The sequence below is a fragment of the Euprymna scolopes genome, chromosome 8 (genome assembly GCF_053919585.1).
Source record: "Euprymna scolopes isolate OS-2025 chromosome 8, ASM5391958v1, whole genome shotgun sequence".
Classification (NCBI taxonomy): Eukaryota; Metazoa; Mollusca; class Cephalopoda; order Sepiida; family Sepiolidae; genus Euprymna; species Euprymna scolopes.
This window is the reverse complement of record NC_136489.1, coordinates 87,419,660-87,446,633: the sequence shown is the minus strand read 5'-3', so window position 1 is coordinate 87,446,633 and position 26,974 is coordinate 87,419,660. Positions and strand designations below refer to the sequence as shown.

The following is a 26,974-nucleotide window of genomic DNA, read 5'->3' as shown; positions in this document are numbered from 1 at the left end:
TTTCTTTAATAATTCTTTTTTTTTTTTTTTTACACAGCTTCTAACACTTAAAACAAACTCTGCAGTAGTTTTATTTGGCTTCCTGTAGACTTAGTTTGTTATAGCTAGTTTTTGTTGCCTCTCCTCCCCTTTTTTATCTATCATATAATTTTAATTTTTAATTTCAAACTTTTCCGTTTTATTCTTTTTCCCCCAAATTTTGTGAGATAAGCTTGTAGAGTCTCTTGCTTCAATGCTTTCACTTTTTTCTTCATTCTGTTTGCCCCTGTAGAACATCCGCAAACCTGGACATGGCAGCTCGGATGTGTCATGGTATGTAAAAAAAAAAAAAAAAAAAAAAAAAAATCAAATAAAACTATAAAAACGCATTTGATGCTTGCCCTGAATCGAGAGCAGCTTTCCTTGCAGATTAACCTGACTGCACGCTTTCTTTTTTTTTTTTTTTTTTTTTTTTTTTTTTTTTCGTAGTTGTAAACGTAACTTTCCCTTTTTTTCCAAACCAACCCATCACAATTTCCATGACTTATGTATTTTCTTTTTTATTACAGAATGGAACAGTGATTCATTTAAAAAAACATTTTTTTTTTATTAAAATACAACAAACTTTATAGTAAAAAAAAAATTCATGAACAACTACCGAAAACGTTATTGATTAAATAATGGTTTTATATATAATTAAAATTATTTAATAAAATGTTGCATAAAAATCAAAGATGGTGTAAATATCATAAAACAAAATTGCAGTTACTCGGATTTGTTTGTTGATTTATGTAATCATGCCCAAATTCTTTTTTCTGTTCTTTTTAAAGTTAATGAGTTCTTATTCTTCTGATGAACCAGGGTGAAAAATATTAAACATTTGACATAATAATTATGACTAGCGGGACCTGTGGAAATTCCACAGCAGCATTTTTCCTATGCAACAGCATCTTGGAATTTGGAAGAGTGACCTTTTGTCATTTATTTGTATATCCTCTGTAGTTATAACTAATATACATTGAACTTCATAAATAAAAAGATAAAAAAAATAAAGAGTGAAATATAAGCATATTTTCCCAATATATATATATATATATATATATATATATATATATATATATATAAACTGACGGTACCAATGACTTGTCTCATCTAACAACTTTCTGTACACAAAATACAAAATATAAATATGCTCTTATATTTCGGATTTTCCTTTTAATTGAGCACTCTGCTGGATTTCTTTTTTCAAAAAAAAATAATCATATATATACACACACACACACACACACACACACACACACACATGCTATTTAGAATTAAAATAAATATTTTATCTGTAAATGCTTTTTGGGTAATTTTCTTTTACAATGAGAGCTTTATGTGGATCCTATTAGCAAGAATATCAAAACCTGCCATTGCTACAAGGATGGTACAATGAAAACTGAGCACAGTGCGGTTTCATTTACTGGATCAATGAAAATCAAAAGGTTGAAATGTCCCAATAAATTCAGAAGTGTTAATGCCTAGTTGTGAACTAAATAAAAAAATCTTAATTTTTTAATTTTTTTTTATTTCAATTAACTACAATCTGATTTTTTTTCATTTGAATCCCCATCTCTCACTAACTTTTGTCATAGCAGCAATTTTTTTTTTTTAACTGTGAGGATAGTGCCACTGTTTTTTCTATTTGATTCTGGGTCCAATTTCTTTTTGAAGGCTAGATGTGGTGAACCTGATTCTGGAGTTTGGAATTTTCAGTATAAACTCTGGAATCTGAGTTTTTAGATATATGTATATACTAGCAGGTTGCCCGGCATTGCCCGGTCGTAAAATACGCTTAAATATGATATTTTGATTAATGCAGATTTTGTATTTATTATTATATTGTATTTTAAAAATTATATCCTTTTAAATAGCCACCATTTTCGGCTTCACAGAGGCGGGCTCTAGACGTTATTTTCCATTACACTTAAAATAACAGGCTCTAGTTTTTGGATTTCATGTCTACTGTTGTTTTTAAGTTCTTGAATTCTTCACATATACTCTTTCTTTAAGATAACCTCAAAGAAAAAAGTCGGGGGCTGTCATGTCAGTGACTGTGAAGGCTATTTAAAATCAGAAAATCTGCTAATTAAACGCTCGCCAAACAATCCCCTTAGGAGCGCCATACTTTGATGGGTAGTGTGGGTAGTCGCACCATCTTGTGGGAACCATATTTCCGGGTTGTCCTGAATAGATGGCCTTAAAGAATTTTCAGTCATTTGTTGATAGCGCTGTGCAGTTACTGTCACTGCAACATTTTATTCATCTTTAAAGAAATAAGACCTTATTACTCTTTCTGTGGTAACACCACACCATACGGTACATTTTATTGCAGGGCTCTATGGACAAATTTATCTTTAGTTGACCTTGGCAACTAAATATTTTCGTTTACTAGCCAAATAGAAAAGTTACTAGCCAAACCCACATGATTTTTAGAATCTGACATCTTCGTTCTATGACGAGTATGTACATCATAAAGATTTTTTTGTATTTTTTTAATAAAGTGTAATTCTAAATACGGACCGAATTTTATGTTGATATTTGAAGGTGTAAACATTCGAATTTCCTTGGACGTTTTTTGAACAGCCTTTGATAAAAAAAGTATATTTTGTTAAACCTTTTATGATTTACATAATTTGACTTTGCTCGCTTTATAAAAAAAATAAGTTGAAAAGATATATTTCACTCGGTAGTGAGCTTTGCAAGAGTGTCGGTAAAAGAAATACAATCGCCAAAAGATAAGCATTTCATTATTTCCAGTTGCCATTTTGAAAAATCGCTCGCAAATGCTACTGTAGAGCCCTCTATTGGATGCAATTCATGCTAATGAACGGTTCTTAAATTTTCAATTGCCCATATTCAGCAGTTTTGCTTATTCACAAACCCATTCAGATGAAAATGAGCTTCGTTGCTCATTATCAGCTTATGGATGAACTCATTTTGTTCTCTCGCTAATTGCTGAATGTCAACAGCATTAGCTGAGCGAGATAGTATCGTTTGAATTTTGTCTGGAAACAGGTGTAATTCCCTCAGAATTCTTTGGAGTGACCTTCTAGATATTCCAATCTGAATGGCCTGTCCTCAACTTGAAGTGTTTGGATTTTCAGCAATGCTGTCATCTGAGTGCTGCATTTTCAGCTGTACGTACTGAACGTGGTCTGCCAGTTCGTGGTAGATCACTGTCTGAGCCCTGCTGCCGAAACTGTTTTACAAGACGATAAATTGTGCCCTGATTAGGAGCGTTTTGATAGACTCTTTAAGTCAAAATTATAGAACAACGATTTTCTAAATAAAGCTCAATAATTTTAGTTTGTTGCTCAGTGCTAAATTTTTCCATGATCGATTGTCAATGTTTTATCTACAAAATTCTGTAAAAAATTGAAAAAAAATAAAAAAATAAAAAAATTTATGAAATGTTAAAATTATTACTGATTCAAAATAATGCGTGACTTTTGCACCATCCTGTAAATATAGATAAAAAACTGGCTTAACATTTATAATAAAGTTATATGTAACTTTTATTATTCATCTTTTACTTAATATATTTAATAGTATCGTTTTTTCTATCTTGATAAGTTTTTGTTGAAGATGTACTCTTTGATAACCTAATTGCATTATATATATATATATATATATATATATATATATAGTCATCCACATACAGTACTGTTTCGCTGTTTCACAGCTCATCAGTGCGGCTAGACAGGCAACTACCTCAAGCCAGGATTGAAACCCGACCGTTTGTACGGCAGTCAAGGCTCCTAACCATTACGCTATTGGCGGCTGCTTGAACGAGTAGTGAGTTTAACGATGTCTTGATATCGTCTGAAATACCTCCGCTCGATTTGTTTACACAAAGAGCGTCGCTTATGTGCTAATGGTAATTCGTGTTTCACTTCTCAATATGCTCAACTCAAGGTGAGGAGCACTATAGTCATCCACATACAGTACTGTTTCGCTGTTTCACAGCTCATCAGTGCGGCTAGACAGGCAACTACCTCAAGCCAGGATTGAAACCCGACCGTTTGTACGGCAGTCAAGGCTCCTAACCATTACGCTATTGGCGGCTGCTTGAACGAGTAGTGAGTTTAACGATGTCTTGATATCGTCTGAAATACCTCCGCTCGATTTGTTTACACAAAGAGCGTCGCTTATGTGCTAATGGTAATTCGTGTTTCACTTCTCAATATGCTCAACTCAAGGTGAGGAGCACTATAGTCATCCACATACAGTACTGTTTCGCTGTTTCACAGCTCATCAGTGCGGCTAGACAGGCAACTACCTCAAGCCAGGATTGAAACCCGACCGTTTGTACGGCAGTCAAGGCTCCTAACCATTACGCTATTGGCGGCTGCTTGAACGAGTAGTGAGTTTAACGATGTCTTGATATCGTCTGAAATACCTCCGCTCGATTTGTTTACACAAAGAGCGTCGCTTATGTGCTAATGGTAATTCGTGTTTCACTTCTCAATATGCTCAACTCAAGGTGAGGAGCACTATAGTCATCCACATACAGTACTGTTTCGCTGTTTCACAGCTCATCAGTGCGGCTAGACAGGCAACTACCTCAAGCCAGGATTGAAACCCGACCGTTTGTACGGCAGTCAAGGCTCCTAACCATTACGCTATTGGCGGCTGCTTGAACGAGTAGTGAGTTTAACGATGTCTTGATATCGTCTGAAATACCTCCGCTCGATTTGTTTACACAAAGAGCGTCGCTTATGTGCTAATGGTAATTCGTGTTTCACTTCTCAATATGCTCAACTCAAGGTGAGGAGCACTATAGTCATCCACATACAGTACTGTTTCGCTGTTTCACAGCTCATCAGTGCGGCTAGACAGGCAACTACCTCAAGCCAGGATTGAAACCCGACCGTTTGTATATATAAGAACAAGTAGTTAATAAAACATGTTAAAAAACACTTTAAAAAAGAGTTAAAAACATATTTAATTTTAAAAAGGAAACATTAAATAAATGGATAGTCCTTAATCTGCAGAGTTTCAAAGAAATACTTTCCTTCTCATCAGAGGGTAGGATTTAGCAAAATACGGGATCGGATTTTGCTTGCAAAAGTATGAAATGAAACTACAAGTAATAGATCTTACTTGATAACAAAAAGTGAAGCAGAGGGAATAGGGGTGAATAAGTGATTTCACGTGAATGGATAGTCTGAAGGGTAAAAATTCCAATGGCGGTAAAATCCAAAGATGCAGAATCCAAGAAAGTTAATTAAATTTCCATTCACACAACTAAAATCCAAGGGAACCACGTAATTGGAAGAGGATCCAAAGTAATCCAAAAGGCAGAAATCTGTGGAATGATTCACAAATAGGTCCAAGAAAATGAGAAAGAATTCCAATATATTATTAAAAGAAAGATATATAATGTCATGTATGTATTAAAATAATTATTTATAATTATTGCTATACTCTTCAAGAAATAAAAATTCTTAGAGCTGAGCACTGTCTTGGAAATTGAAAAAGTCAGTTAGCTAACCTTGTGTATAACCTTCCTGTTACTTGATCATGCTTAGATCGTCTGTATTAAACGTTAAGCTTCATTAATGTTAAAATTTTCCTTGATTTCGTGGCAGTGAACGATTGGCCTAGGGGATATTCCTTGCTAATGATGTCAAGTGTCTTTGTGGCAGGGTTCTAATCTTTCAACCAGCGTTGATCGCCATCTGCACTGATGATTGTGTTGTAAGCATGAAACACTAGTGTCTGTGGGTAATATCTATCTATCTATCTATATATATATATATATATATATATATATATATATATATTAGTGATGGCATCATTCCAATATTTTTACCAATTCCATACTAAATTCCAGATTCTGATTCTTTATATATCTAAATATTTAACTACAAAATTGTTATTTTGTCCCAATTACTGTAAAAACATCTTAAATGTGCATGTATTTTCTCAAACGTGAAAATAAACTTGTGAGAGAGTGAGCTTGAGACTTTAGTCTTACTGGAAGCTTAAAATTATTTTATTATTACTATAAGCAGTGGAAGCTGTTTCTTTCACCAAAAAAAAAAAAAAAAAAAAAAAAATGATAATTAAAGAAATCGGTTTTGGCATTGGAAAATAGGCTCAAATTTTTTATTCCAGTACTCCAAAAAACTTTGATTTTTTCCGGTTCCTGATTCCGATTAATTGTCCCACCACTAATATATATATATATATATATATAACCAATTGAAAGTATGATCACTTTCAGATGGTTCTCAAGTCAACTTGTACTGGGATCAAAGTTTTGTTCATAAAACCGATATTGGAATTGAGAATCGGGCTTTTTTACTCTTTTTGTCCATCACTTCCTCTGTAGGCAAAAGTAGTTTGCATGAAACAAATACTCATCATTATGGAATCACTCAGCAAAGTTCAAATCCCATGGGATATATTGCATTCATTTATGCATAATATCATTGAAAAAACAATTTGAACGAAGGATGTAATGCTTTGTCAATGCACGACTGTCTCTCAGTATTACTCAGCATGTTGACGTATGAACACATTTCCTTGTGTAAAGGAGAAAAAAAAGTCATCAAGTAAAACATAGCTCACCTTTTTAAAGTTTTCTTTTCTGTTTTACTTTAGGTATACAAATATGGAAAGCTCATCTATGAAATAACGCATTAATAACTTTTGAAAATAGACATTTCAGAAACTTGAATTTCTTTCCCTGATACATTAATCATATTATATATGTGCAGTGTGATCTCTAAAATTCAATTGTTAATAAAATTTACAATTTTTTTTCTGCATTTCAACCATATTTGGTCCAAAAAAACTGCATGACTTGTCCAAGTTTCAGTTCTAAATATCCAACAGTCAATGATAAGCACACCGGGATCTAGCACGTAAGATTCTAAATCCCTCTGATACACTCCTCTTTGGTGTTGACCTGAATTCGGATGTGATGACCCTTTTTATTTCAGACTCTGAGAATTGTTTTCATAGGAAACTCCATTTAAACATTCTGAGGTGATTATGATCAGATGAGTGTAAATTCCCTTCAGGATAACATCTACTGATAAGTCAATCACCAAAATGCATAATCCAATCTGTAGTGGAATGGGGACATAAATGGATGGTCACATTCAATGCTACCAAGACTAAACTGTTTTCTTTCAATAACTACAAGAAACCTTCTCTGCCACCAATAGCAATGGCCAGTGACTCCCTGTCTGAGAGTACATCTTTCAAACTGCTTGGCCTAACGTTCACAGGAAACATGAGCTGGAACAATTATATTGAAAACATTGCCAGGGCCGCTGCAATAAAGGTTGGCTCTCTCTACCGTGCTAGAAAACTACTTACACCTGAAAATATCCTGTATCTCTATAAGGCCATCATTCGCCCATGTATGGAGTATTGTTGTCACATCTGGGCTGGTGCGTCTACTACTAGTCTCTCGCTCCTAGACAAGGTTCAAAAAAGAGTCGCCAATCTGATAGGCCCTGAACTGGCATCTAAGCTTCAGCCTCTGTCCCATCGACGAAACGTTGCGTCCCTCTGCTTGTTCTACAAGTATTTTAATGGTGAATGCTCTGACAAACTGCAGACACTTGTGCCCCCACGACGCAGACACCCTCGACAAACCCGACAGGCAGCTAAATCTCACCCCCACACAGTAGAGATCCCTAGATGTAAAAGATCTTTCTACTCCAGTAGTTTCTTCCCCAGAACCGCTAGACTCTGCAATTTCATTCCAGGATCCTGCTTCCCTAACTGTACTGACATGCAGAAGTTCAAGTGCAACGTGAACCGACATCTTGCTGCCCAAATCCCTACATAGTACCCCAGTAGTTGCTGACCCTGATAGTAACCCCCTACAACAAAGTGGCAATGTGCCTTGTTTGGGGTGAAAATGTAATAAAAAAAAAAAGAAAAAAAGAAAAAAGATCATTAAAATCATTGAACAGTGACGAAAGAAAAACTGTTAAACATTCGTAAGTGGAACCTGGTGGACAAGTAAGGTATAAACTAAATTATAAATATAGTTGGATTGTAGTGAAGATTTTAATGATTCCATGGGCAGAGGTTTTCTTAATTCTTTTGTGTGTATATGTGGAGTGGGGTGGGGTTCACCCTGTATCATTGTTAAACTTTGCATGGATGCCCTCTACTTTAGCAATGGTTATATGAACAATTTTCTTCAGAATGTTATGCCCCCAGTAGGTATTGATATGCTATAAAACTGACAACACCATGAACCAATTCTATTTCTTTTCCTTATTTTGTCTGCTTGAAACGATTGACTTAATTTACATTTGTAACAGTTAAGTTTTTTTTTTTTTTTTTTTTTTTATATAACCCAACATCAGTGATCAATATTAGATTGATGGTTTTATTATGAATGACATTTTTAGGTGTTTATATTATTCACATGTTCTTCTTATATTGGTTGCTGCCATTTTCACAACTTTTTAGTTTTTGTACTCTCCAGACTTCTGCAGATGCTTCATGTTGCTATGCCATATGATTAGTGTAGACAATAACCCAATTCAAGAAATATAAATTTCAAACTTTTATTCTTTATTTCCTTAGTTTAACAATAAAGTCAAAATATGGCATTAAATTTAAATAAATTGAGGTACAAAAGAATAGGAATGTGAAAATATTTTATGTAAACATTCGTAAATACTTAAAAAAATTATTATATTTGGATAATTCTCTAATTAATATTATTTGAACTAATTGTTCTTATTCTTCAGCTGATGTAATCTCTGACATTCTTCACGTATATCCTGTTGAGCTCAAGAATCTTTCTGTCATTAAGCTCGAGAATATGTAAAGAATTTTGAGCAGAATTCTATTTAATCTGGGAAGGTAGCATGCTTTTGTTTCGTCAGCTATGACCGGTAAGCTTAAGCAATTGGCAATTATATTAGTATGAACTTGCACTGAAGATTGAACCTTCAAACTTCAGAAGAGTGTCACTTAGAACTGAATTTTACTTAGTACTTTTCTGTTATGCCATGAGTCCTTGTGTAGATGAGAGCAAAAAGTTTAATAATCCAATTACTCATAATAGAAATTAGCAATCCTCCTCTCCAAAATTTTGAAATGTAATTCTCTAATTATTTTGAAGTTTTCAATCAATTTTTAGTCGCGTGCAAGCGACTCTACAAGTTGGTCGGTCTGTCGGTAACACTTTTGTGCTTGGCCTTTTTGGTTAAAATCAAAGGTCTGTTGTTGATAAATGCTGTTCTTAGCTTTTTAAGATTTTCTTGGCCTTTTGGCCAAGATCAAAGTGTAGTATCTGTCTTACTACATGCTGTACTTATGTTTGTAACTTTGATATAAAGTGGGGGATCACTTTTCTGTATTAATTTAATGTAAAATGATCATCCACTTTACAACCAGTCAGTCTCAAAGCCATTCAAGTCATTCTCCAGATCATTCAAGTTGTTTTTGAAGGATTCCAGTTATTTTTTAAGCATTCAAGTCATTCTTAAGGTCGTTCAATTCATCCTTAAGTTCATTAAAGTCATTCTAAGTCATTTACTTTTTATTTAAGCCCATTTTTCGGTCATTTTAGTTTATCTTTAAGAATTTCATGTCAATCCTATATTCACGCATTCATTCATTACACAAGAGCACGCGACTAATGGCTATTGGCCTTGTTTTCATTAAAAACAAACTCCTTTTATTTTTATTGCTTAGTCTCCAAGTCAATTGCATTGTACAAGCACATGTAATAAAGAAACGATCTCTATAGTTTGCCTTTTTTAAATGGTCACTGATTTTTGAATAGCAACTGATTAACTGCCTCAACTTTAATCCATTTATTGACAAGTTGAAATTAATGTTAAAAAATATTTTAGGTGGAGAAATTTTATTAATTGCCTTTTTTTATGCAAAAAGCTGCTTTCATTTTGCATCTTACAGCATTAAAATATTTTGATTGAATCATCATTTTTACATAATTTCGCCAACATATGCATATATAATTGAACATGTTTGGTAATATTTTGCCTTTGCCCCCATAATGTCAACAATAAAAAAAAAAAAAATGTGGTTCTTTTTTTTTTTTTTTTTTTTTTTTTTTTAAATGAAAATTATTTTCAAAAATTCAGAAGTCGTTCTCTTGACTAAACTTAATATAAATTATCACCTAATTCTTGACTGTATACATCACACATTACAATATGAATAACCATTTTTTTTTTTTCATGTGCAATGGAAATATAAGAGAATCTCATAGTTTTCTTGTCTGTTTTACAACATAGGTGCAAAATATTAATTTTTATTAAACCTTTTTTTATCAAAATAAGGAGCTTTTTTTTCTCCTTTTTAGATTAGCTTTATTGCGGTCCTCGTTTCTTTTCTTACCAATGAAATAAGAAAAAATAAAAAAAACTGCCAATTGATGTTTCAATGTTTATATTTCAATTTCTGATCGAAAACCAAGTTTGTGGAACCAAAAGCAATGCCATTTGATCTCATGGTAGGACATAAAAAAACTGAAGGAAAAACAGTTAAAGAGTTCTGTTTGCGATGAAGGAAGGTTTGTTGCTTAAATATACTTTCATGAAGGTAGTTTTTGCAATTCTAAGTTAGTTTTTCTTTTCAAGAAGTATCTAATGGACCTGTCTAACATCTGGCAGTATGTAAAATAGACATTAAACTGAAGATCATGATGAATATTTATGTTGAGACTTCAGACTTGCATGACAAGCAGAGCAGCGACAATCATTATCCCCTATTTGGACCTCCAACAGATGCTGCAGCAACTACCATTTCAAAAGAGCTTTACCACTGTAATAGACTTTGAACAAATAACACCAGTGTCCTGCCTGTGTTTGTGGAATGAATCGGTTCAAAGACAACCGGTTATTTTAATCGGTTCAAAGACAACAGAAAGACAATGAGGTTCTTCTGGCACCGGAAGAAGAGTCTCCCTCCCTCCCCCGGCTCTGAACTCCTTCAAAAAGAGTGGGTAATAGTCAACTAGGCTGAGCAAAGGTTACCAAAACACGGAACAACCTACACAAGTACAGCTATGTATAGGACGCTCTGTTTCTCAGCGGCATTGATGTGCAGACTATCATACACATCCTCCCAAACTGTCGCCTAAGTTCGGCATGCTCCAATGTGGACCTGAGGGTTGCACCAAACACTGCCCGATGATGGAGTGAAATGCTATGACAACAACTTTATTCTGAAGGAAAATGATATATAGTTACCACCGGACACCATGGAGTAAAAATCTATCTATATATCTATAAAAGTGAAATTGTGTTTCTGTGTGTGTACATTTTCCTACCAAATTACTCTGTCAATTTTCAGTCTACAGACCTGAGATTTAACATAAAGGGGTATGGAGATTTGGGAAAATCTTTTTAATCGGTTTTTGGCCAGAAATTTAGCTGTCAAGGGGTCAAAATTCAATTATTTGACCTTTGAAAACTCTACGAAACTTCTGCTAATCTGTGGTTTAAACACTTGAAATTTTAGATGTAGGTTACTTGGACATGGATCAAACATTTTAACTTGATTTGAACCCAAAACAAATGTAAGGGGTCAAAATTGGGGTCACAGTTAAAAAAAATTGACCACTAAGCCAATTTTTGGTCTAAACATTTGAAATTTTATGTAAAGTTTATTCAGACATAGGGCAAGCTTTTTAATCAATTTTGGTCGAAAATTTGGCTACCAAGGTATTAAAGTTCAAAAGATTTTACCTTTGCGGTCTCTAGTAAACTACTCAGCAAATTTTGGATCTAAACATTTGAAATTTTACATAAAGGGTATTCAGACATGCACCAAGCTTTTTGATCAGTTTTTGAACGAAAATTTGGCTGCCAAGAGATCAAAGTTGAAAGAGTTGTCCTTTGTAGACTCTACCAAACTCCTCCGCTAACTTTTGGTCTAAACACTTTAAATTTTAGATGTAGGTTACTTGGACATGGATCAAACTTAATTTGATTTGAGCCCAAAACAATGTTAAGGGGTCAAAATTGGGGTCACAGTTAAAAAAAATTTGACCTGTGGTTTCTGCCAAATTACTTAAGCAATTTTTGGTCTAAACATTTGAAATTTTACATAAAGTGTATTCAGACATAGGACAAGCTTTTTAATCGGTTTTTGGCCAAAAATTTGGTTGCCAAGGAGTCTAAAATTCAAAAGATTTTACCTTTGCGGCCTCTAGCAAACTATTCAGCCAATTTTGAGTCTAAACATTTGAAATTTTACATAAAGAGTATTCAGACATGCAGGAAGTTTTTTAATCAGTTTTTGGGTGAAAATTTGGCTTTTAAGAGGTCAAAGTTGAAGAGTTGTCCTTTGTAGACTCTACCAAACTCCTCCGCTAATTTTGGGTCCAAACACTTGAAATTTTAGATATAGGTTACCTGGACATGAGTCAAACTTTTTATATATATACATATGCACATAAAGTTATGAACAGTACATAGGGCCCGAGCAAAGCCGGGCTGAACTGCTAGTACAGAATATTTCTGAATTTAAATATTTGAAAACAAAATATAAAAAATGTTAACACAAACACATAAGGAAATTAAAATAAACAAAAAAACATAGGTCCTCCTTAAAATATAATTAGTAGAAACAAAATTATGCTTAGAAGAAAAATATAAAATCCTAAACTTTAAAAAACAGTAATTTATTGCTAAATGTAAACACAAACAGTCGCTTTAAGCAGGATTATCTCAATAAGTTTTTAGTATTTTTACTTACATTTAAATGTTTATTTGGTCTGAAAAACAAATAGTGTTGAGCATTAGATGAAAATAAGAAAATTGGCTGCAAATTAACATCTAAATATTTGAAGCCTTGATAATCCCTATAGGTTAAATATAACAGAAAGTGCACACCACATCATACAATTATTTTGATGCAGCACAAAAGAAATTACGTTTTTTTTTTTTTTTTTTTTTTCTTTTTTAAACTTTCTTATATATATAAATATATTTTTCAAAATTGAATAGTTAAAAGATCGGACAAGTGCAGATTTTTTTTTTTTTTTTTTTAATAAATGTATGTATTTATTAAAATTGAATTCAAATTTTCGACCCATAAGTCTTCATTGGGAAAATCCAGACGATTTTTTTTCTCTCTTGCATGCCATCCTGATGGTACTGTCTCATACGGCCTCAGAGGTTGAAGATCCAGATTTTAAATGTCTGATTCAGTGTGTAATCATCGGTCATGCATACATGTGTTAATAGAAAAATGTACTGTTTAAAAAAGCATTGATATTGGAATTACAGATTTAACTGTTAAAATTCTGGTTGAGTGCAGATTTTTTTTGTTTTTTTTAAAAATAAATATATTTATCAAAATTGGATTCAAATTTCCAATCCATAAAAGAACCTTCCATAGGAATGTCCAGATAATATATTTTTCTTTTTCATGATAGTATTAGGTTGGTGCAAAAGTAATGCCGTTTCTTGACAATCAACTATATATATATATAAACATTTTTGCATCACCATAATACCATCAACATGGTACGTAAGATAAAAAAAACAAAGAAAAAATATTTGGATATTCCTGACAAAAACTCTTTTATGGATCAAAAATTCAAATTAAGTTTTGATAAATGTATATATTTATTAAAAATAAAAATTCTGCACTTGTCTGTTTTTTTTTTTTAACTGTTAAATTTTGATTTCCGACATCAGTTCTTTTTTAAACAGTGCATTTTTCTATTTTGATGTATATTTTTTAAATTTATTTATTGTTTCATTTTACTTGGGTCGAAGCTCTCGAAATCAAGGGGGGAAACCCTTTCCTGGAGTTAACACTTGATCTCGATATGAGACACATAGATATTCGAATATTCCATTAAAGTTCTCCTTAACCTCTCAAACACTGAGTTAGTAAAGAAGTTTTAAAACATTATTTCTCTCTTCCCAATCGACCATTTAAATATATTATAGTATACTTTTCTTGTGGTCTCTGTGTTACTGGATTCCTGGACAAGAATACATCTAGTCTGGTGGAGTATCCAGCTTTGTGCTCTAATTTTAAGTTATATCACTTGGAGAAGGTGTACCATTCCTTCGTAAAAACCACTGTGAGTTAGTCATAGAAGATTTCATTTGAGCAGTGAATACTATGTGATTTTGAATATTTACTCAGGGTTTACTAGGGAAAAGTATCCTCAAAACAGATTGTCCTGAAAAACTCTATACAGAAAAACTTTAGACATTCAAGGAATGTCGAGTAAGCATTAAAATTTTCTCCTTACACCCACACATGCACACTAGTAGCGAGACCCGATGTTGCCCGGGATTGAATGATGATCAATGAATGTTTAACACTCTCATATTTTCATTGTCATTGAAATCGGTGAAATGGTCCATTTATTTATTTTTTTAATTTTCAATCAAATCGATTGATTGCCTGCTCCAATTGGTGACCCATTGCAGTGCACTAGGAGAAAGCTTCACATGCTTTCCCGCAATGACTTGGTCCACAATACATTGTAGTCTATATTGCACCATAGAGAACTTACTGTTGATCTTGCTTGAATTAAAGTTTAAAATACAAAAGTCAAGTATTATGATTCAGTTATGCTCTAAACAGAAACATTCATTTTGAATGTACTCCTGTCATATCAAAGAACCTACTGTTGATTTATTTTATGCTGGGCTTTTCTGTTCAGCCATTTCAGAGCCCATAAGGAATGAACTCACAAAAATTTTCTTTTATATAATAGTATGTATATATTATATGTGTGTGTATGTGTAATATATATATATATATATATATATATATATATATATATATTTGCTAATGGTCTTGAAAGTTGTTTTAGATACTCCTTGAATAAATTTCCATATTTACCAAACTTGATGCCTTTTCTTAGAAAAAAAATGTTATATGTATTAAACTCATTTAAAACTGCAGTCAAGTTGAATTGAACCATGTTGTTGGCTGCAGAAATAAATGACAAAAATAGCCCTCTTTTAATCTTATGTTGTTACGAAGTCACGGTAGAGCGGGAGTCTAATTACGGTACAGATTGCCAATTCTATCTTTGTTCCGTTCATAGTTGTCCACATTTTTGCACAAAAACAAATATAATTTTTAATACAGGTGCACCACTGATTTTCTGATATTTTTACATTCAGAATTTGTTTGGCTGGACTGTTTTCATCTTGATAATTCATCAACGCATTCTTAACCCAGTAATTATGCATGTACCATGTCTCAGAATAACCAGGAATTGCTGTAAACTTAAATAAGTATAAGATTTTTTTTTTATGGGGCGGCGAACTTTAAATTGTCAACTATATCTTTAATTTCAGATTTGGCAATTATCAGTTATTTTAAGTTCAGCTTAGTTTAGCAATTTATTATGAAGAGATAAACACCCAAGCAAGGTTTGCAAATGATACGATCAATTTACTGAGAGAAACAGTTGATGAATGAATAATTTCATGAAATGGACTTGTCAACTAGTCACCCTGTTTGTGTGATTTAACCCCAAACGATTATTTTCTTTGGTGATATGTAAAGTCCCATATTTGCGCTGATAAATCAAACAATACATAACTTGGAAGACAACATTTCATGTGTTATTGCCAAAATACAGCCTAATTGAAGGCATAGATTTTATGAAAATTGGACCTAGATCACATCATATACATGCAGGCCATATGCTCAAAATTGCATTTAAATTTTAAATGCAAAAACTTAATCTTTTGAATAAACCACATATTTGTATAATAAAAGTATTTTTCTGTGATTTTTGCCGCTTCCTAAAAAAAAAAAAAAAAAAAAAAAAAAAAACGCTCTTTATATAATAGATAAGTAAAACAATGAAATGAATAAATATCTAACTTGTTAGATATAGCATTATGGCCTCCACTTGAAATTGCTAGTGATGCCAATAATGAGATGTAAATTAAAGCAAAGTAAGAATCTCCAAATAAAGGGAGACTACTATCAACAAGTGTAAGTGTAAACAAACACATACACAGAGCCATCTGTTGGTTGCCTTGTAAACTAGTCTGGCAACATTGGGATTACTGAATTCTCTCTTGTGTGTTTTTTTTTTCCATTTTAAGAGGTGACAGACCATCAGTCAAAAATTAGTGCTTGCACCTGTACTGCAAAATGTCATCACAGAAGAGATGTTGCGAGCTCTATCGTTGTTTTCATGGCAAGTGCTCGACTGAACTCCAATTATGGTTCCCTCTTGCCAAACTTTCACGAAAACACGGACTAGCTACAACCACTATAAACGATTTTCCCTGTGTCTAAATCTAAACACAGATTCAATGAACAAAACTTCTTTCCCAGAACTGCCTGCCTATGGAACACTGCTCTGTTGGCCTGCTTTCCAGCTGAATACAACATGGTAGCCTTCAAATCCAATATAAACAAGTTCTTGTTGAGCTATCCCCACAAATAATTAAATTCTACCCAATTTGCGCCATTAACAATTATAACACTACCACCTTATATCCATTAATCCTTATCCTTGAGTGGCCTTCGGGCCTTGATAAGTGGTAACTCCCATTTAAGATAAAACTTTTTCTTTTAAAAAAAGATTTAATTTTTTAAACAGCTGTCTCAATTGTGGATAGTAGGAAGTGAACCCTGGGTTTACTTTTAGCAGCCTCTGAACTCTTGCTTGTCTTATTTTATGCTTTAGTTCTCATTCCATGAGCGATGTTTCTGACAAAGGGGAAAGAATTGCCATTTTCTGGTTTAGAATCTATTCATTTCATACTTATTGACTAGTTTTTGACCTTGAAGTGGTATATTTTTTAACTACTTATATCAAGTGGCTTCATATCTTGTCTGGAGCAACTTCTATAAAAAAGAATTGAACATTTTTGTCTTTGCAAATATAAATTCGTTTAAAAATTTATGAAATAGAGCTAAAGAAAAAGGCATGAATGAACTTAAAAACATAGGAGTCTTTATGCATGGAGCCAACTTGCCTGGTCATGAAGGACTCTGATATGTCGATTATTCTGATTGGCTGAATGAGAGTCGAGAGCTTATGTCAATATAGGTAGTCGATTTTGTTTTTTATTGTTCCACTTGAAAAGTTTTAAGGTATAGCACTTTGTTTTGAAGGAGTCACTCTGAATCTGCCAGTTTCAGGTTGAGGTAGATGTTTGGGTCGATATGCTGCCGCAAGTAACCCAAATCTACGATGAAAAGAGTAAGTACATCACTGACGATCTTGCTTACATCTTGAAAATGTTTTTTTATTTTATATTAAAAAAAAAAGTACATTAAAAATCCATTTTTCATTGAATATCATAAGTAAACAATAGATTATTTTTTGATTTGTTTCGAAATAAAACGTAGGGATTTTTACTTTCAAGTATATTATTTTTTAAATTGGATCTTTCGCGCACATGCATGCTTTAACTAAACTACTCTAAATAAAAAGACATTCTAATAACTAAAGATAATAGCAACTTTTTTTATCCTGTTAAAAAAAATGGAAAAATTATAGCTCATTGATTAAGAATGAGTGCTTTATGATGATGATGGTTGAACATGGTCAAATTTGGGCTCATTTTTGCATTAAATGCTAATCCCTATTAATCTTTAACTGTGCATTGAATGGATACCATAATACTTAGTTTGCTGCACCTTATAACAAAGGCACATACAAAAATTCAACCAGATCGGACGAGTAGTGTCCAATTTTCTTCTTTTTTTCATTAGTTTCCTAAAATGATCGCGCCAGCTTTGTCACAAATAATTCCTGCGTAAAAAAACAATTACTCTTCATTTTTATTTATGTATTTATCTTTTTTTTTATTTTTTATATTTTTTTTTATTTTTTCAATTTATTTTTAACAAAATTATACAGGGTGACTCTCCACCCTCATGTTACCTCTGGAATTATTACAATGGAACTTGTATGAGAAAGTAAGTAATAAGAGGTGGGACAGAAAAACGTGTTGATCGCATTAGTAATTTCAAAACGAACAAATATTTCCTTTCGTTGAAATCTTTCAACCATGTAACATCTCAACAGTTTTGTTATTTTCTTTTTTTAATTTATAATTTGCATTTATTTTATGGAGGTGAGACTATGAAACTATGAAATTACCATAACTTTGACAAAGCTATTTCGACTATCAATTTGAGCTTCAAGAGTTTCTAACTTAATCCCACATAATTTAAGGAGAGTAGAAAGTGGATCTTTGGTTTACTTTTGGCAGCCATGTAACTCTCGCTTCCCTTATTTTGTCCTTTAGTCGTCACATTCGAGGAGTGATGTCTCTGACAAAGAGGGAAGAATTGCTGTTTTCTGAGTCAGAATTTATTACATCAAACATTTAACCATGGCAAGTTCCTCAGAACTGCTAGACTTTGGAACGTCCTTCCGGGATTCTGCATTCCCAACTGTACTGACATGCAGAAGTTCAAGTGTAATGTAAACAGACATCTTGCTGCTCATCTCCCTACATAGTATCCCTGCAACTTATGTCCCCGATAATAGCCCCTGACATCAAAGTGGCACTGTGCCTTGTTTGGGGTGAAAATGGAATAACACTCAAGATGAGAATTATAATCCGAATAATCCAATTAATCAATCCATATTGCAAAAATTCAGAAACATACTATTAGTATATGAACACTTCTGTCCTGTTATGGCTGAAAGAACAAGAACCATGGATTAAATATAGAGTTCAGTTAGAAATCTTGTATAGGTTTCTGAGTTCAGAATAAAAATTCTCAAGTCCGAAAAGATTCACCTGAAGATGATCGGAGTTTACATCAGCCGAAACATTGTGAAAATAACATCCAGGTGAGAATGTTAGTCTTAATAATCAGATTTAATTTATTGTGTTTGACGTCGCAGTATCTTGCATGTATCCTGAAACTTTGCAGGAAGAACATCCAAGATGAGAATATTGTTTGTATTCTTCAAACTACTGTTCTCATCTTGAGTGTCATTTTCAAAATCTTTAGTAAATAAAATGTTCTGTTCATTCTATACAGATTCCTGAGTTCGACAGAAACATTGAGTTTGACAAGATACCTGAAGAAGGTTGGAAGTTACATCAGCCAAAACATTGTGAAAATGACTCAAGATGAGAACAGTAGTCTGAAGCATTCAAATAATACAAGTAATCAATCCTCATCTCAAAAATTCAGAAACGTAATATGAGAATATTAGTCTGAATAATACAAATTATTAATCCTTATGAAAAAAAAATTCTAAAACCTAAATAAAATATAGGTAAAATTTCAACCATTTTTCTAGTTTTAGAACATTTAAGACATGTAATCCATGCATCCAAAACGGAGGAAGGATCAACCATAAATATCTCCCACGAGAAAAAGAGAGGCACGAACTACAACATAGAGTCCATTAAATGGCTATATAACACGAACTGAATTTCTTTTTAGCTTGACATTTTGTAAAGAATTTGTCTCTTGTTGCCCACCATCTTTAAAACTATGTTCCTTGTATTAGCAATAAAGTTATCTTCGTCTTTTAGTGACATTAGCAGTTTCCTGTAAGCAGCTTAATTGTTCAGCTACATCCATCATTTTTCCTGCTTTGCTAAGACATGCATATATGCGCAAGGAGTTGTGGGGTGGGTGGAGCAAGGAGTTGTGGGGTGGGTGGAGCAAGGAAGCCAAGTATGAAATTCGCACAATGTTTTTATTTATCTTTTTTTATTTTTTTTATTTATCTTTTTTTTTATTTGTCTTATTTTATTTATGTATCTTTTTTTTTCGTTTTTTTATTTATTTATCTATCATTATACCTTATATACCTTTTTTATTTATTTATCTATCATTATACCTTATATATTAAAATTAAGTAAATCTAGAGATATGAGGATGCAGACGAGAAATGAAATTCATTTCTCGTCTGCATCCTCATATCTCTAGATTTACTTAATTTTTTTGCCTACTACTCAACCGAGATGTGACACAAGGCTGCAAAGTAGGGAAAATCAGTTCCACCAAGAGGGCAATGATCAGGTACAGAAATAGTTGGTAATGAATCCTGTAGCATTTCGGATGATCAACAATATGCTAACACCCATTTCTGAAGGGAAAAGTAATGCCTGGGAGGTGCACCTTGTTGGCATCATCACATCTTTCTTACAGAAAACATTGTTAGTCTTTCTCTACTTTATCATTATTTTCATAGTAGGTGCTCATCTGTCACCTGTAGCTGCTATCTTAAGTTTTCTTCTTCTGTAAAACATTCACTACCAAATACTCGTCTAGCTACAACCACTATAAAAAAATTCCTTTTTTGTTGTCTAAATATAACTTCCATGAGCAGAGTTTCCAAAAAGTACCTGTTTGTGGAACAATATTATGGGACTGCTTCTCAGCATACTCCAACATAGTCGTTTGGAAGTTCAATGTTTAAGTTCTTGCTGAGCTGTCCTTAGATAATCAAATTCTATTTGGTTTCAGCCATCATCTTCAATCCTCAAGATGTTATCTCCTCATTCATCTGACTCATTAATCCTTATCCTTGAGTGGTGTTTGGGCCTTGATAAGTGGTGACTTATTATTACAAAACAGTTTATGAGAGTCTTTGTCAGTCAGTCTCTCACTATTTTGTTTGGAATCGTATTTTCATTGCAAAATAAACAAATTGAAAGAGTTCATTTTATTTTAGATGCAATCAGGCATTATTATAAGAGATATACATGCAGACGTTTGCCCTTTATTTAATAAAACATGCAATCATTTCTAAAAAGATTCTATTCATAGGTTGAACTGTCATATTTAGATTTGAACTAGTGTATTCTATCTTAGATTTGCTATAGAATTTTCCATCGTCTGAAAGGCTTAGTTTTTAAATAACGTTTTCGACAGTCTGCCGTGCTTATACAAAAAATAGAATTTTCAATGGTCTGCTGTTCTTGGATTAGAAATAGCATTTTTGGCGATCTGCTGTTCGTGGACTAGAAATAACATTTTGGATGGTCTGCTGTGCTTTGTACTAGAAATAGCATTTTCAACAGTCTGCTGTGTGTTCTTGCTTAAAAATAGCATTTTTGATGGTCTGCCATACTTGGACTAGGGATAGCATATTTAATGACTGTTTATGTGTAACTGATGGAATGCACAAATTAGATCTTCAATGTGTGACAAAGTATCTTCATAAAAACCACCGTACATCAATCCGTTACATATATTTTTATATTTTCATTTCTAAATTTGCTGATAGGATAGATGTATCCTAAAAATATTGATTCTTTTGATGTATAATATAGTTTTCATTTTTTTTTTTTTTTTTTTTTTTTGTTCTAATAATGTGCAGATGTAGATATGATCAAAGTATGACACAGTGACATATATAAGAGAGCGTGCCTCTTCTGGCATCTCTGGAATGTTACATATGTAACTGCCTTTCTTTTTATGAATGTCATCGTCTTGAAGAAAACAAGAAAATTTATGTGCATTTTTTTTTAGTGTCACAAACTCCTACTCTACCTTTTCAATTCTTGGCAATTGTTTGAAATGTCAACTAGAAGATTGTAAATTGGGATCCGGGCGGGGGTTACTCAAAACAACTTTTTACCACTTTCTACTTGTAAAATTGCATATTGTCATTATTATAGGTACTTATGCAGAATACGAACCGTGCTAAAATAATATTCTTTAGAAACTCGTTCTTAACATGAAGAGGGTGAGGTTTTTCACTATTGTATTTTTACCTTACAATTAAATAAACTATAAAAGATACTATAAAAATTGAAGTTAACTTGAAAATCTTATCTAAAATCTAGCACGCTCCGTATTCTGCATGAGTATCTTATTAGTTATTACTAGAGCTCTCTGGCATTCGCCATGCATTGTATAAAAATAATTAGCAGGAATACTTGTATTATTTGGATTCTTCAGATTACTGTTCTCGTCTTAAATGTCATTTTCATGTTTCAGTTGATGTAACCTCCAAAGGTCATTTTCACGTTTCGGTTGATGTAACCTCCAAATGTCATTTTCACGTTTCGGTTGATGTAACCTCCAACCTTTTTTTAGGTGTATCTTGTTGAACTTGTAAATGTTTCTGTTGAGCCTAGGAATCTGGATGGAATTTCTAATGGAACCCTTTATTTACTGTCTATATTATTTATTATTTATAATTAACGGGTCCCATATCGTGTTAAATTCTATTCTAGGTCTACTTAGCATGTGAAGTTTTCACCTGGTGCACTGTGGTGGGTCCCCAACTAGAGCAGGCAATAAATTGATTTAATTGCAAAAGCATTGAAAGTGTGAAAGATTCATTAATCCCCATTTAATCCCGAGCAACGTCAGGTACCCTGCTAGTAATTAAGTGTATGAACAAAAGTATGTTAGAGGAAGTATCTTTTGTGGCCATAACTGCCATCAATAACTGCTTAATCATAAATTTATATATTGTCTGGGTAAGTTCATTTATTCCTAAAATAGGGGGACCAACTTGCATCATAACAGTTACTAACAATTTGTAAAAAGTAGTTGGAACGTTGACATGAAAACCAAGTTAAGGACTACTGTTCAGAACATGTAATTAATGAGCATTTCAGAATATCATTGAAACATAAAAACAAAATATATACCTTTTTAAAAATCTATCCATTCTGTGTTAAGTGATAAAAATGTTCTTTCAAACTTAAACTTACAAACTATTAAGCAATCCTTTGCAGATCTTTTCATATTAGCCGAGGATCCCCTTAACACTTAATCCGGCAGACTAGGGACTGGCATATTGACTCCCCCTCTTTTTTTATTTTTTTACTTTTTTTAAAAATTTTAATGTGTTGAGGTGTAGCTTGGTTCAGTTCTAGGGCATGCATGCTACTAGGCATTCCTTTTCCCTCTTTAAGGAAGGAGGTTGTTGTTTTGCTAATCGTATGAATTGTTATTCCGATTGGAAAATGCTGGTTGATTTCTTCATGACTAGTTTTGTACAGTTAGAATGCTCTCTTGGGAGCGTTGCCTATGACCCCAAACATCTGGTCTTGTGTCGCATCTTTTTGTGATGAGAATAAATTAATTCAATCAATGTTATTTATAGCTGAAAAAAGTCTCTGAAATATGAGATAAAAAACATCAAACTTAATTGACATAGAAAAATTGTCATTTTCTTGATCAAACAATATTGTGTTGACATGGTTGGTTCAAGAAAGATTTAAGCTCATGAACTCATGTACATCCTCTTGAATGAAATAGTTCCTTATAGTCTCCAAAAATATTGATGTTACTAAATGATTGCAGATTGTGTGTGGATTATTATTACAATAGATTTAATTTCTTTTTGCCTGTAATATTTTATTGACTTAATTTTTGTTTGAACCCTTTTAAGGAATGAGCATGGTTTTACTAACAACCTCTTTAGTGATTACTAATGTTCATACTGATAATACCACACCAAGTCTAAAATCGCCAAACAATTTAATGAATGCCCTACTAAATAAGTTACTTTTCTACTTTGTGGTAGTTTTAACTCTTAAAATGTTAATCTAATTTTTAATTCGTTGGTTGGATGTTTAGTAACCTAGTCTTTCTGACATGCGAAAATAAATGATAGTAACACTAATCAATTGAATAGCATGCCGACATCACTGTAGATTAATATTTATTTTTATTTATTTTTTAACCATTTAAATGATTTTTTTGTTTTTATGAATTAAAAATTTCTTTTTTTCCCTACCTTAGTACAAATGGTAAGTATTTGAACAGTCTTTACCATTTTGGGAGTAGAAGAGCAAGTGACCGAATGGTTACTTTTACAAACTATGGAATGATAAAAATCAAGTCGAAACCTAGTCAAGTTCATCATAACCTCTTATGTCTAATAGCATTGGAATTGGTATGAACTCTTGGTGATGTTCAATATATTAAATTACTAAAAGACTGATCATTTATTTTGAATTTCATGATAAAAGAATTAATCAAATAGTTAAATCATATATATAGTGGAGATGGTAATTAATAAAAACTGAAGAAAGTGCTCAATACTGTTGTAGAGCAAATATGCGTTTTTTTTATTACCGGGTTTCTGTAAAAGTCTGAGGACGCTACAGACAGCCAAAAAAACGGCCGTGTAGCCGAAACAATAATGTAACTTAACAGAAAGATACGGTAATAAAAAAAAATAAAACGTGTGTGTGTATATATATATATATATATATATATATATATATATATATTATTACAATTTATATTGATTATAAATACATATAAATGTTCCATTATCAATACAATTTTAACTGATCATCATGGAGCAATTGGACCCCACTACACAGAACTTTCTCAACTACCTATGTCTATTAATGACTTTGCACACTGGCGCATATCATGAATTAGCTCTACAAGTGCATCTCTATCGCTATTATTCAAGGGAATACCTTGAACATGCTCTTGGCCTCACAAGCTTACAGGGCATCAAAAGGAACTTGCTGATGTTCCGAATATAGGTTTTTAAAATTTGGCTGTTAAGAATGGTTTTTATGAACTTTTAAATTTAAATCTAATTTTCATGTTTTGTCAAATGTTTGAATACATTTGCAAACAATAAAAATAAATACATGGTTTTCAAGCTTTTTTTTTTCTAGTCTACTTGGCTTCTTTGCTAGTAAGCCATGTTCTTTGCTTCGACCACTGCTTGCATATGCCTAAGTATGCTGAGAATCCTTTTTCTACAGTAGTACAACACAATTTTTATCTACACTTTCATAATAGCTTCTTTCAATGCTTCAGCACTTGATGGTGGCTTTTCGGTAACTTTGTTCTTGACTGTTCATTATATTTTCTCTGGTTAAAATCTTGGTTCATTTTCACAAAACATTGATGTGTACACACATGAATATATTTATATATATTTCACTTTCTTTTGTAGAAGTTGCTCAGGTTTTATAATCCTTCAGTGTTGTTTCGATGAATAGACAAGAAATAGTTCAACAGTTCAAGATTTATATACAACACTTTGGGTCATCAGGTTGCATGGTTGGAATTATATATTTATCGTATTTCTTGCCATATGCATAGATAAGAGTTTGCCTAAAAATGTAAGTTGGGATTTTAAGAAAAAAAAAACTCTTCCAAACTGCTGCAAAATTTTTTAATCTTGTCTCTGACTCTCCCCGCTTCCTGAAATGGAGTCCACAGATGAGAAAATCTGACTTTTGACTCTGTTTTTCTACACTGAGATCAAAGTGTAGTATCCTTCTATAAAGGAGGCCAGATCTATTTTTGATTGGAGAGATTATTTTTGTTACTATTTGATAAAAAAAAAAAATAAAATGATCTTGTGTTTAACTTTATTTTTGTGAGTAGGTAAAATACAAACTCTGTTTAAAAATAAAAAGATAAAATCAGAATCTTAACTAAAAAAACCTTAAATTTTTTTTCCAATTCCTCGTTGCTGATCCCCTAACACTTACCACAGGCTCTTCAAATATCATTTATGACTACAAATTGTCTTGGAACAGATATATCTAAAAAAAAAACAAAAAAAAACTAGCAGTAAGAAAAACCAAGAGGGTGCTGATCTTAAAATGCAAAAGTAGATTAATAAATAAATGAACATGATACAATTTTTGTGAACAGGTTGATTCTGTTTGGCATTGGTTTCCTTGATTTCTTCAGATACAGTAGCAATCATGTGAAAGTTGCCAACATCCATTATTTCAAATGGTGCTGTAGAACTGACTGGATTCGAACGGGGCACATTCAGGTTATCAGTCTGCATCGTTATTCAGTTGACTTTTATGCTCTTTCTTCTTGCATTTTATAAGTATAAAAGTTAGTCAAAGTTTGAAAGTACAGTTAAAAGGGTGTTAAAATATTTACCTTTTTTAAGTAGGGTCACATTGTGTTTGTAAGCGGAACTTGTCATCAATGGGCTTGGAGCAATGCACTTAAACAAATAGTCATTTCTCTCACTTGTCCGACCATCAATGGCCACTTTGTTGCTTTTAAAAACTTGCAAACTTATTTGTTTAAATTTCTAATGATACTTATTTTGCACAGCTTTGTTTATTGTTACATGTTTACATAAATTGCAAGCTTCATACAAAAAAAATCAATTTAAGTCTCTTTTTGTTTTTGAAATTCAAAAGATTAAATGACTTGTTTTCTAAATTTTTACTGCTCGCTACACATTTCTACAAACATTTATGAAAATCAAACTTTTGTAGTTATGGATGACCAAAATTACCATTTAATTTTTCTGTAGTAAGATTATATGCAGGCATATTTAAAAAAAATGTTTTAAATAAATTTAAAAAAAAAATAGTATTTTTCAACATAAAGTTAGATTATTAAGAAAATACAAGATGCAATTAGAAATTAAGACTAGAATTGGGGCTATGTATCAGAGTATTACACTACAGGCAGACAATGGATATGGACAAAAGAGCACTTTCCTATAGATAGGTTCATTGTAGGGTTACCTCTTGCTAGTTTTCTGCTTCGTTTTCACCTTTCTAAATATTCTTACTGATAGACTGAAAGAATCTATTTTTATAATTAAAGAAAAAATTCTGGTTTTAACTTTTTGATTTGGGACTTTAGATCTAATCATGTTGAAGGTATAATTACATTGATACACTAGTTCTTGTTAGATCACCAAAGTTAAGCCATTTTGAACCTGGCCAATACCAGATAGGTGACCATTTGGGAATACCAGACATTATTTGAGAGGACAGTGGTATTATCCGGCCAAAAAACTTCACATTATTTCCCACTAAATGTGTTTAAATATTTGCAATTGTATTCTAAGTATCGCTCATATTAAAAATTGATCCTTTAACTTGCAAAAGAGTGTCACTTATAATGAATATTGGCTTAGTACTTTATCTGTTAAGCTACAGGTCCTTGCAGACTAGGTAAAAGTAAGTTGACAATTTCCTGGGGGTTAAAGATTCCATCCTCAGTGCGGGCAATACTAATACAATTACAAATTTAGACAGAACAAGAGCCTGCTACTTTCATGGATTAACTGAAGTGTTTCGTT

The 26,974-nt window shown here is 32.5% G+C and overlaps 1 protein-coding gene and 1 pseudogene across 3 annotated transcripts in view; both read left to right on the top strand.

The window, feature by feature from the left end:
• The window catches only part of LOC145283625 (catenin alpha-2-like), a 214,834-nt gene that overhangs the window by 58,573 nt on the left and 129,287 nt on the right, over positions 1-26,974 (top strand). The window contains exon 2 of one of the 3 annotated variants that reach the window (XM_080132575.1): positions 272-312. The exons of the other annotated variants lie outside the window; for them this stretch is intronic. Within the exon in view, the coding sequence (XP_079988701.1) occupies positions 291-312 (22 nt within the window). The 5' untranslated portion in view covers positions 272-290. The remainder of the gene's footprint in view (positions 1-271; positions 313-26,974) is intronic. 3 annotated transcript variants of the gene reach the window in all.
• Positions 9,262-9,406, top strand: LOC145284271 (U2 spliceosomal RNA; annotated as a pseudogene).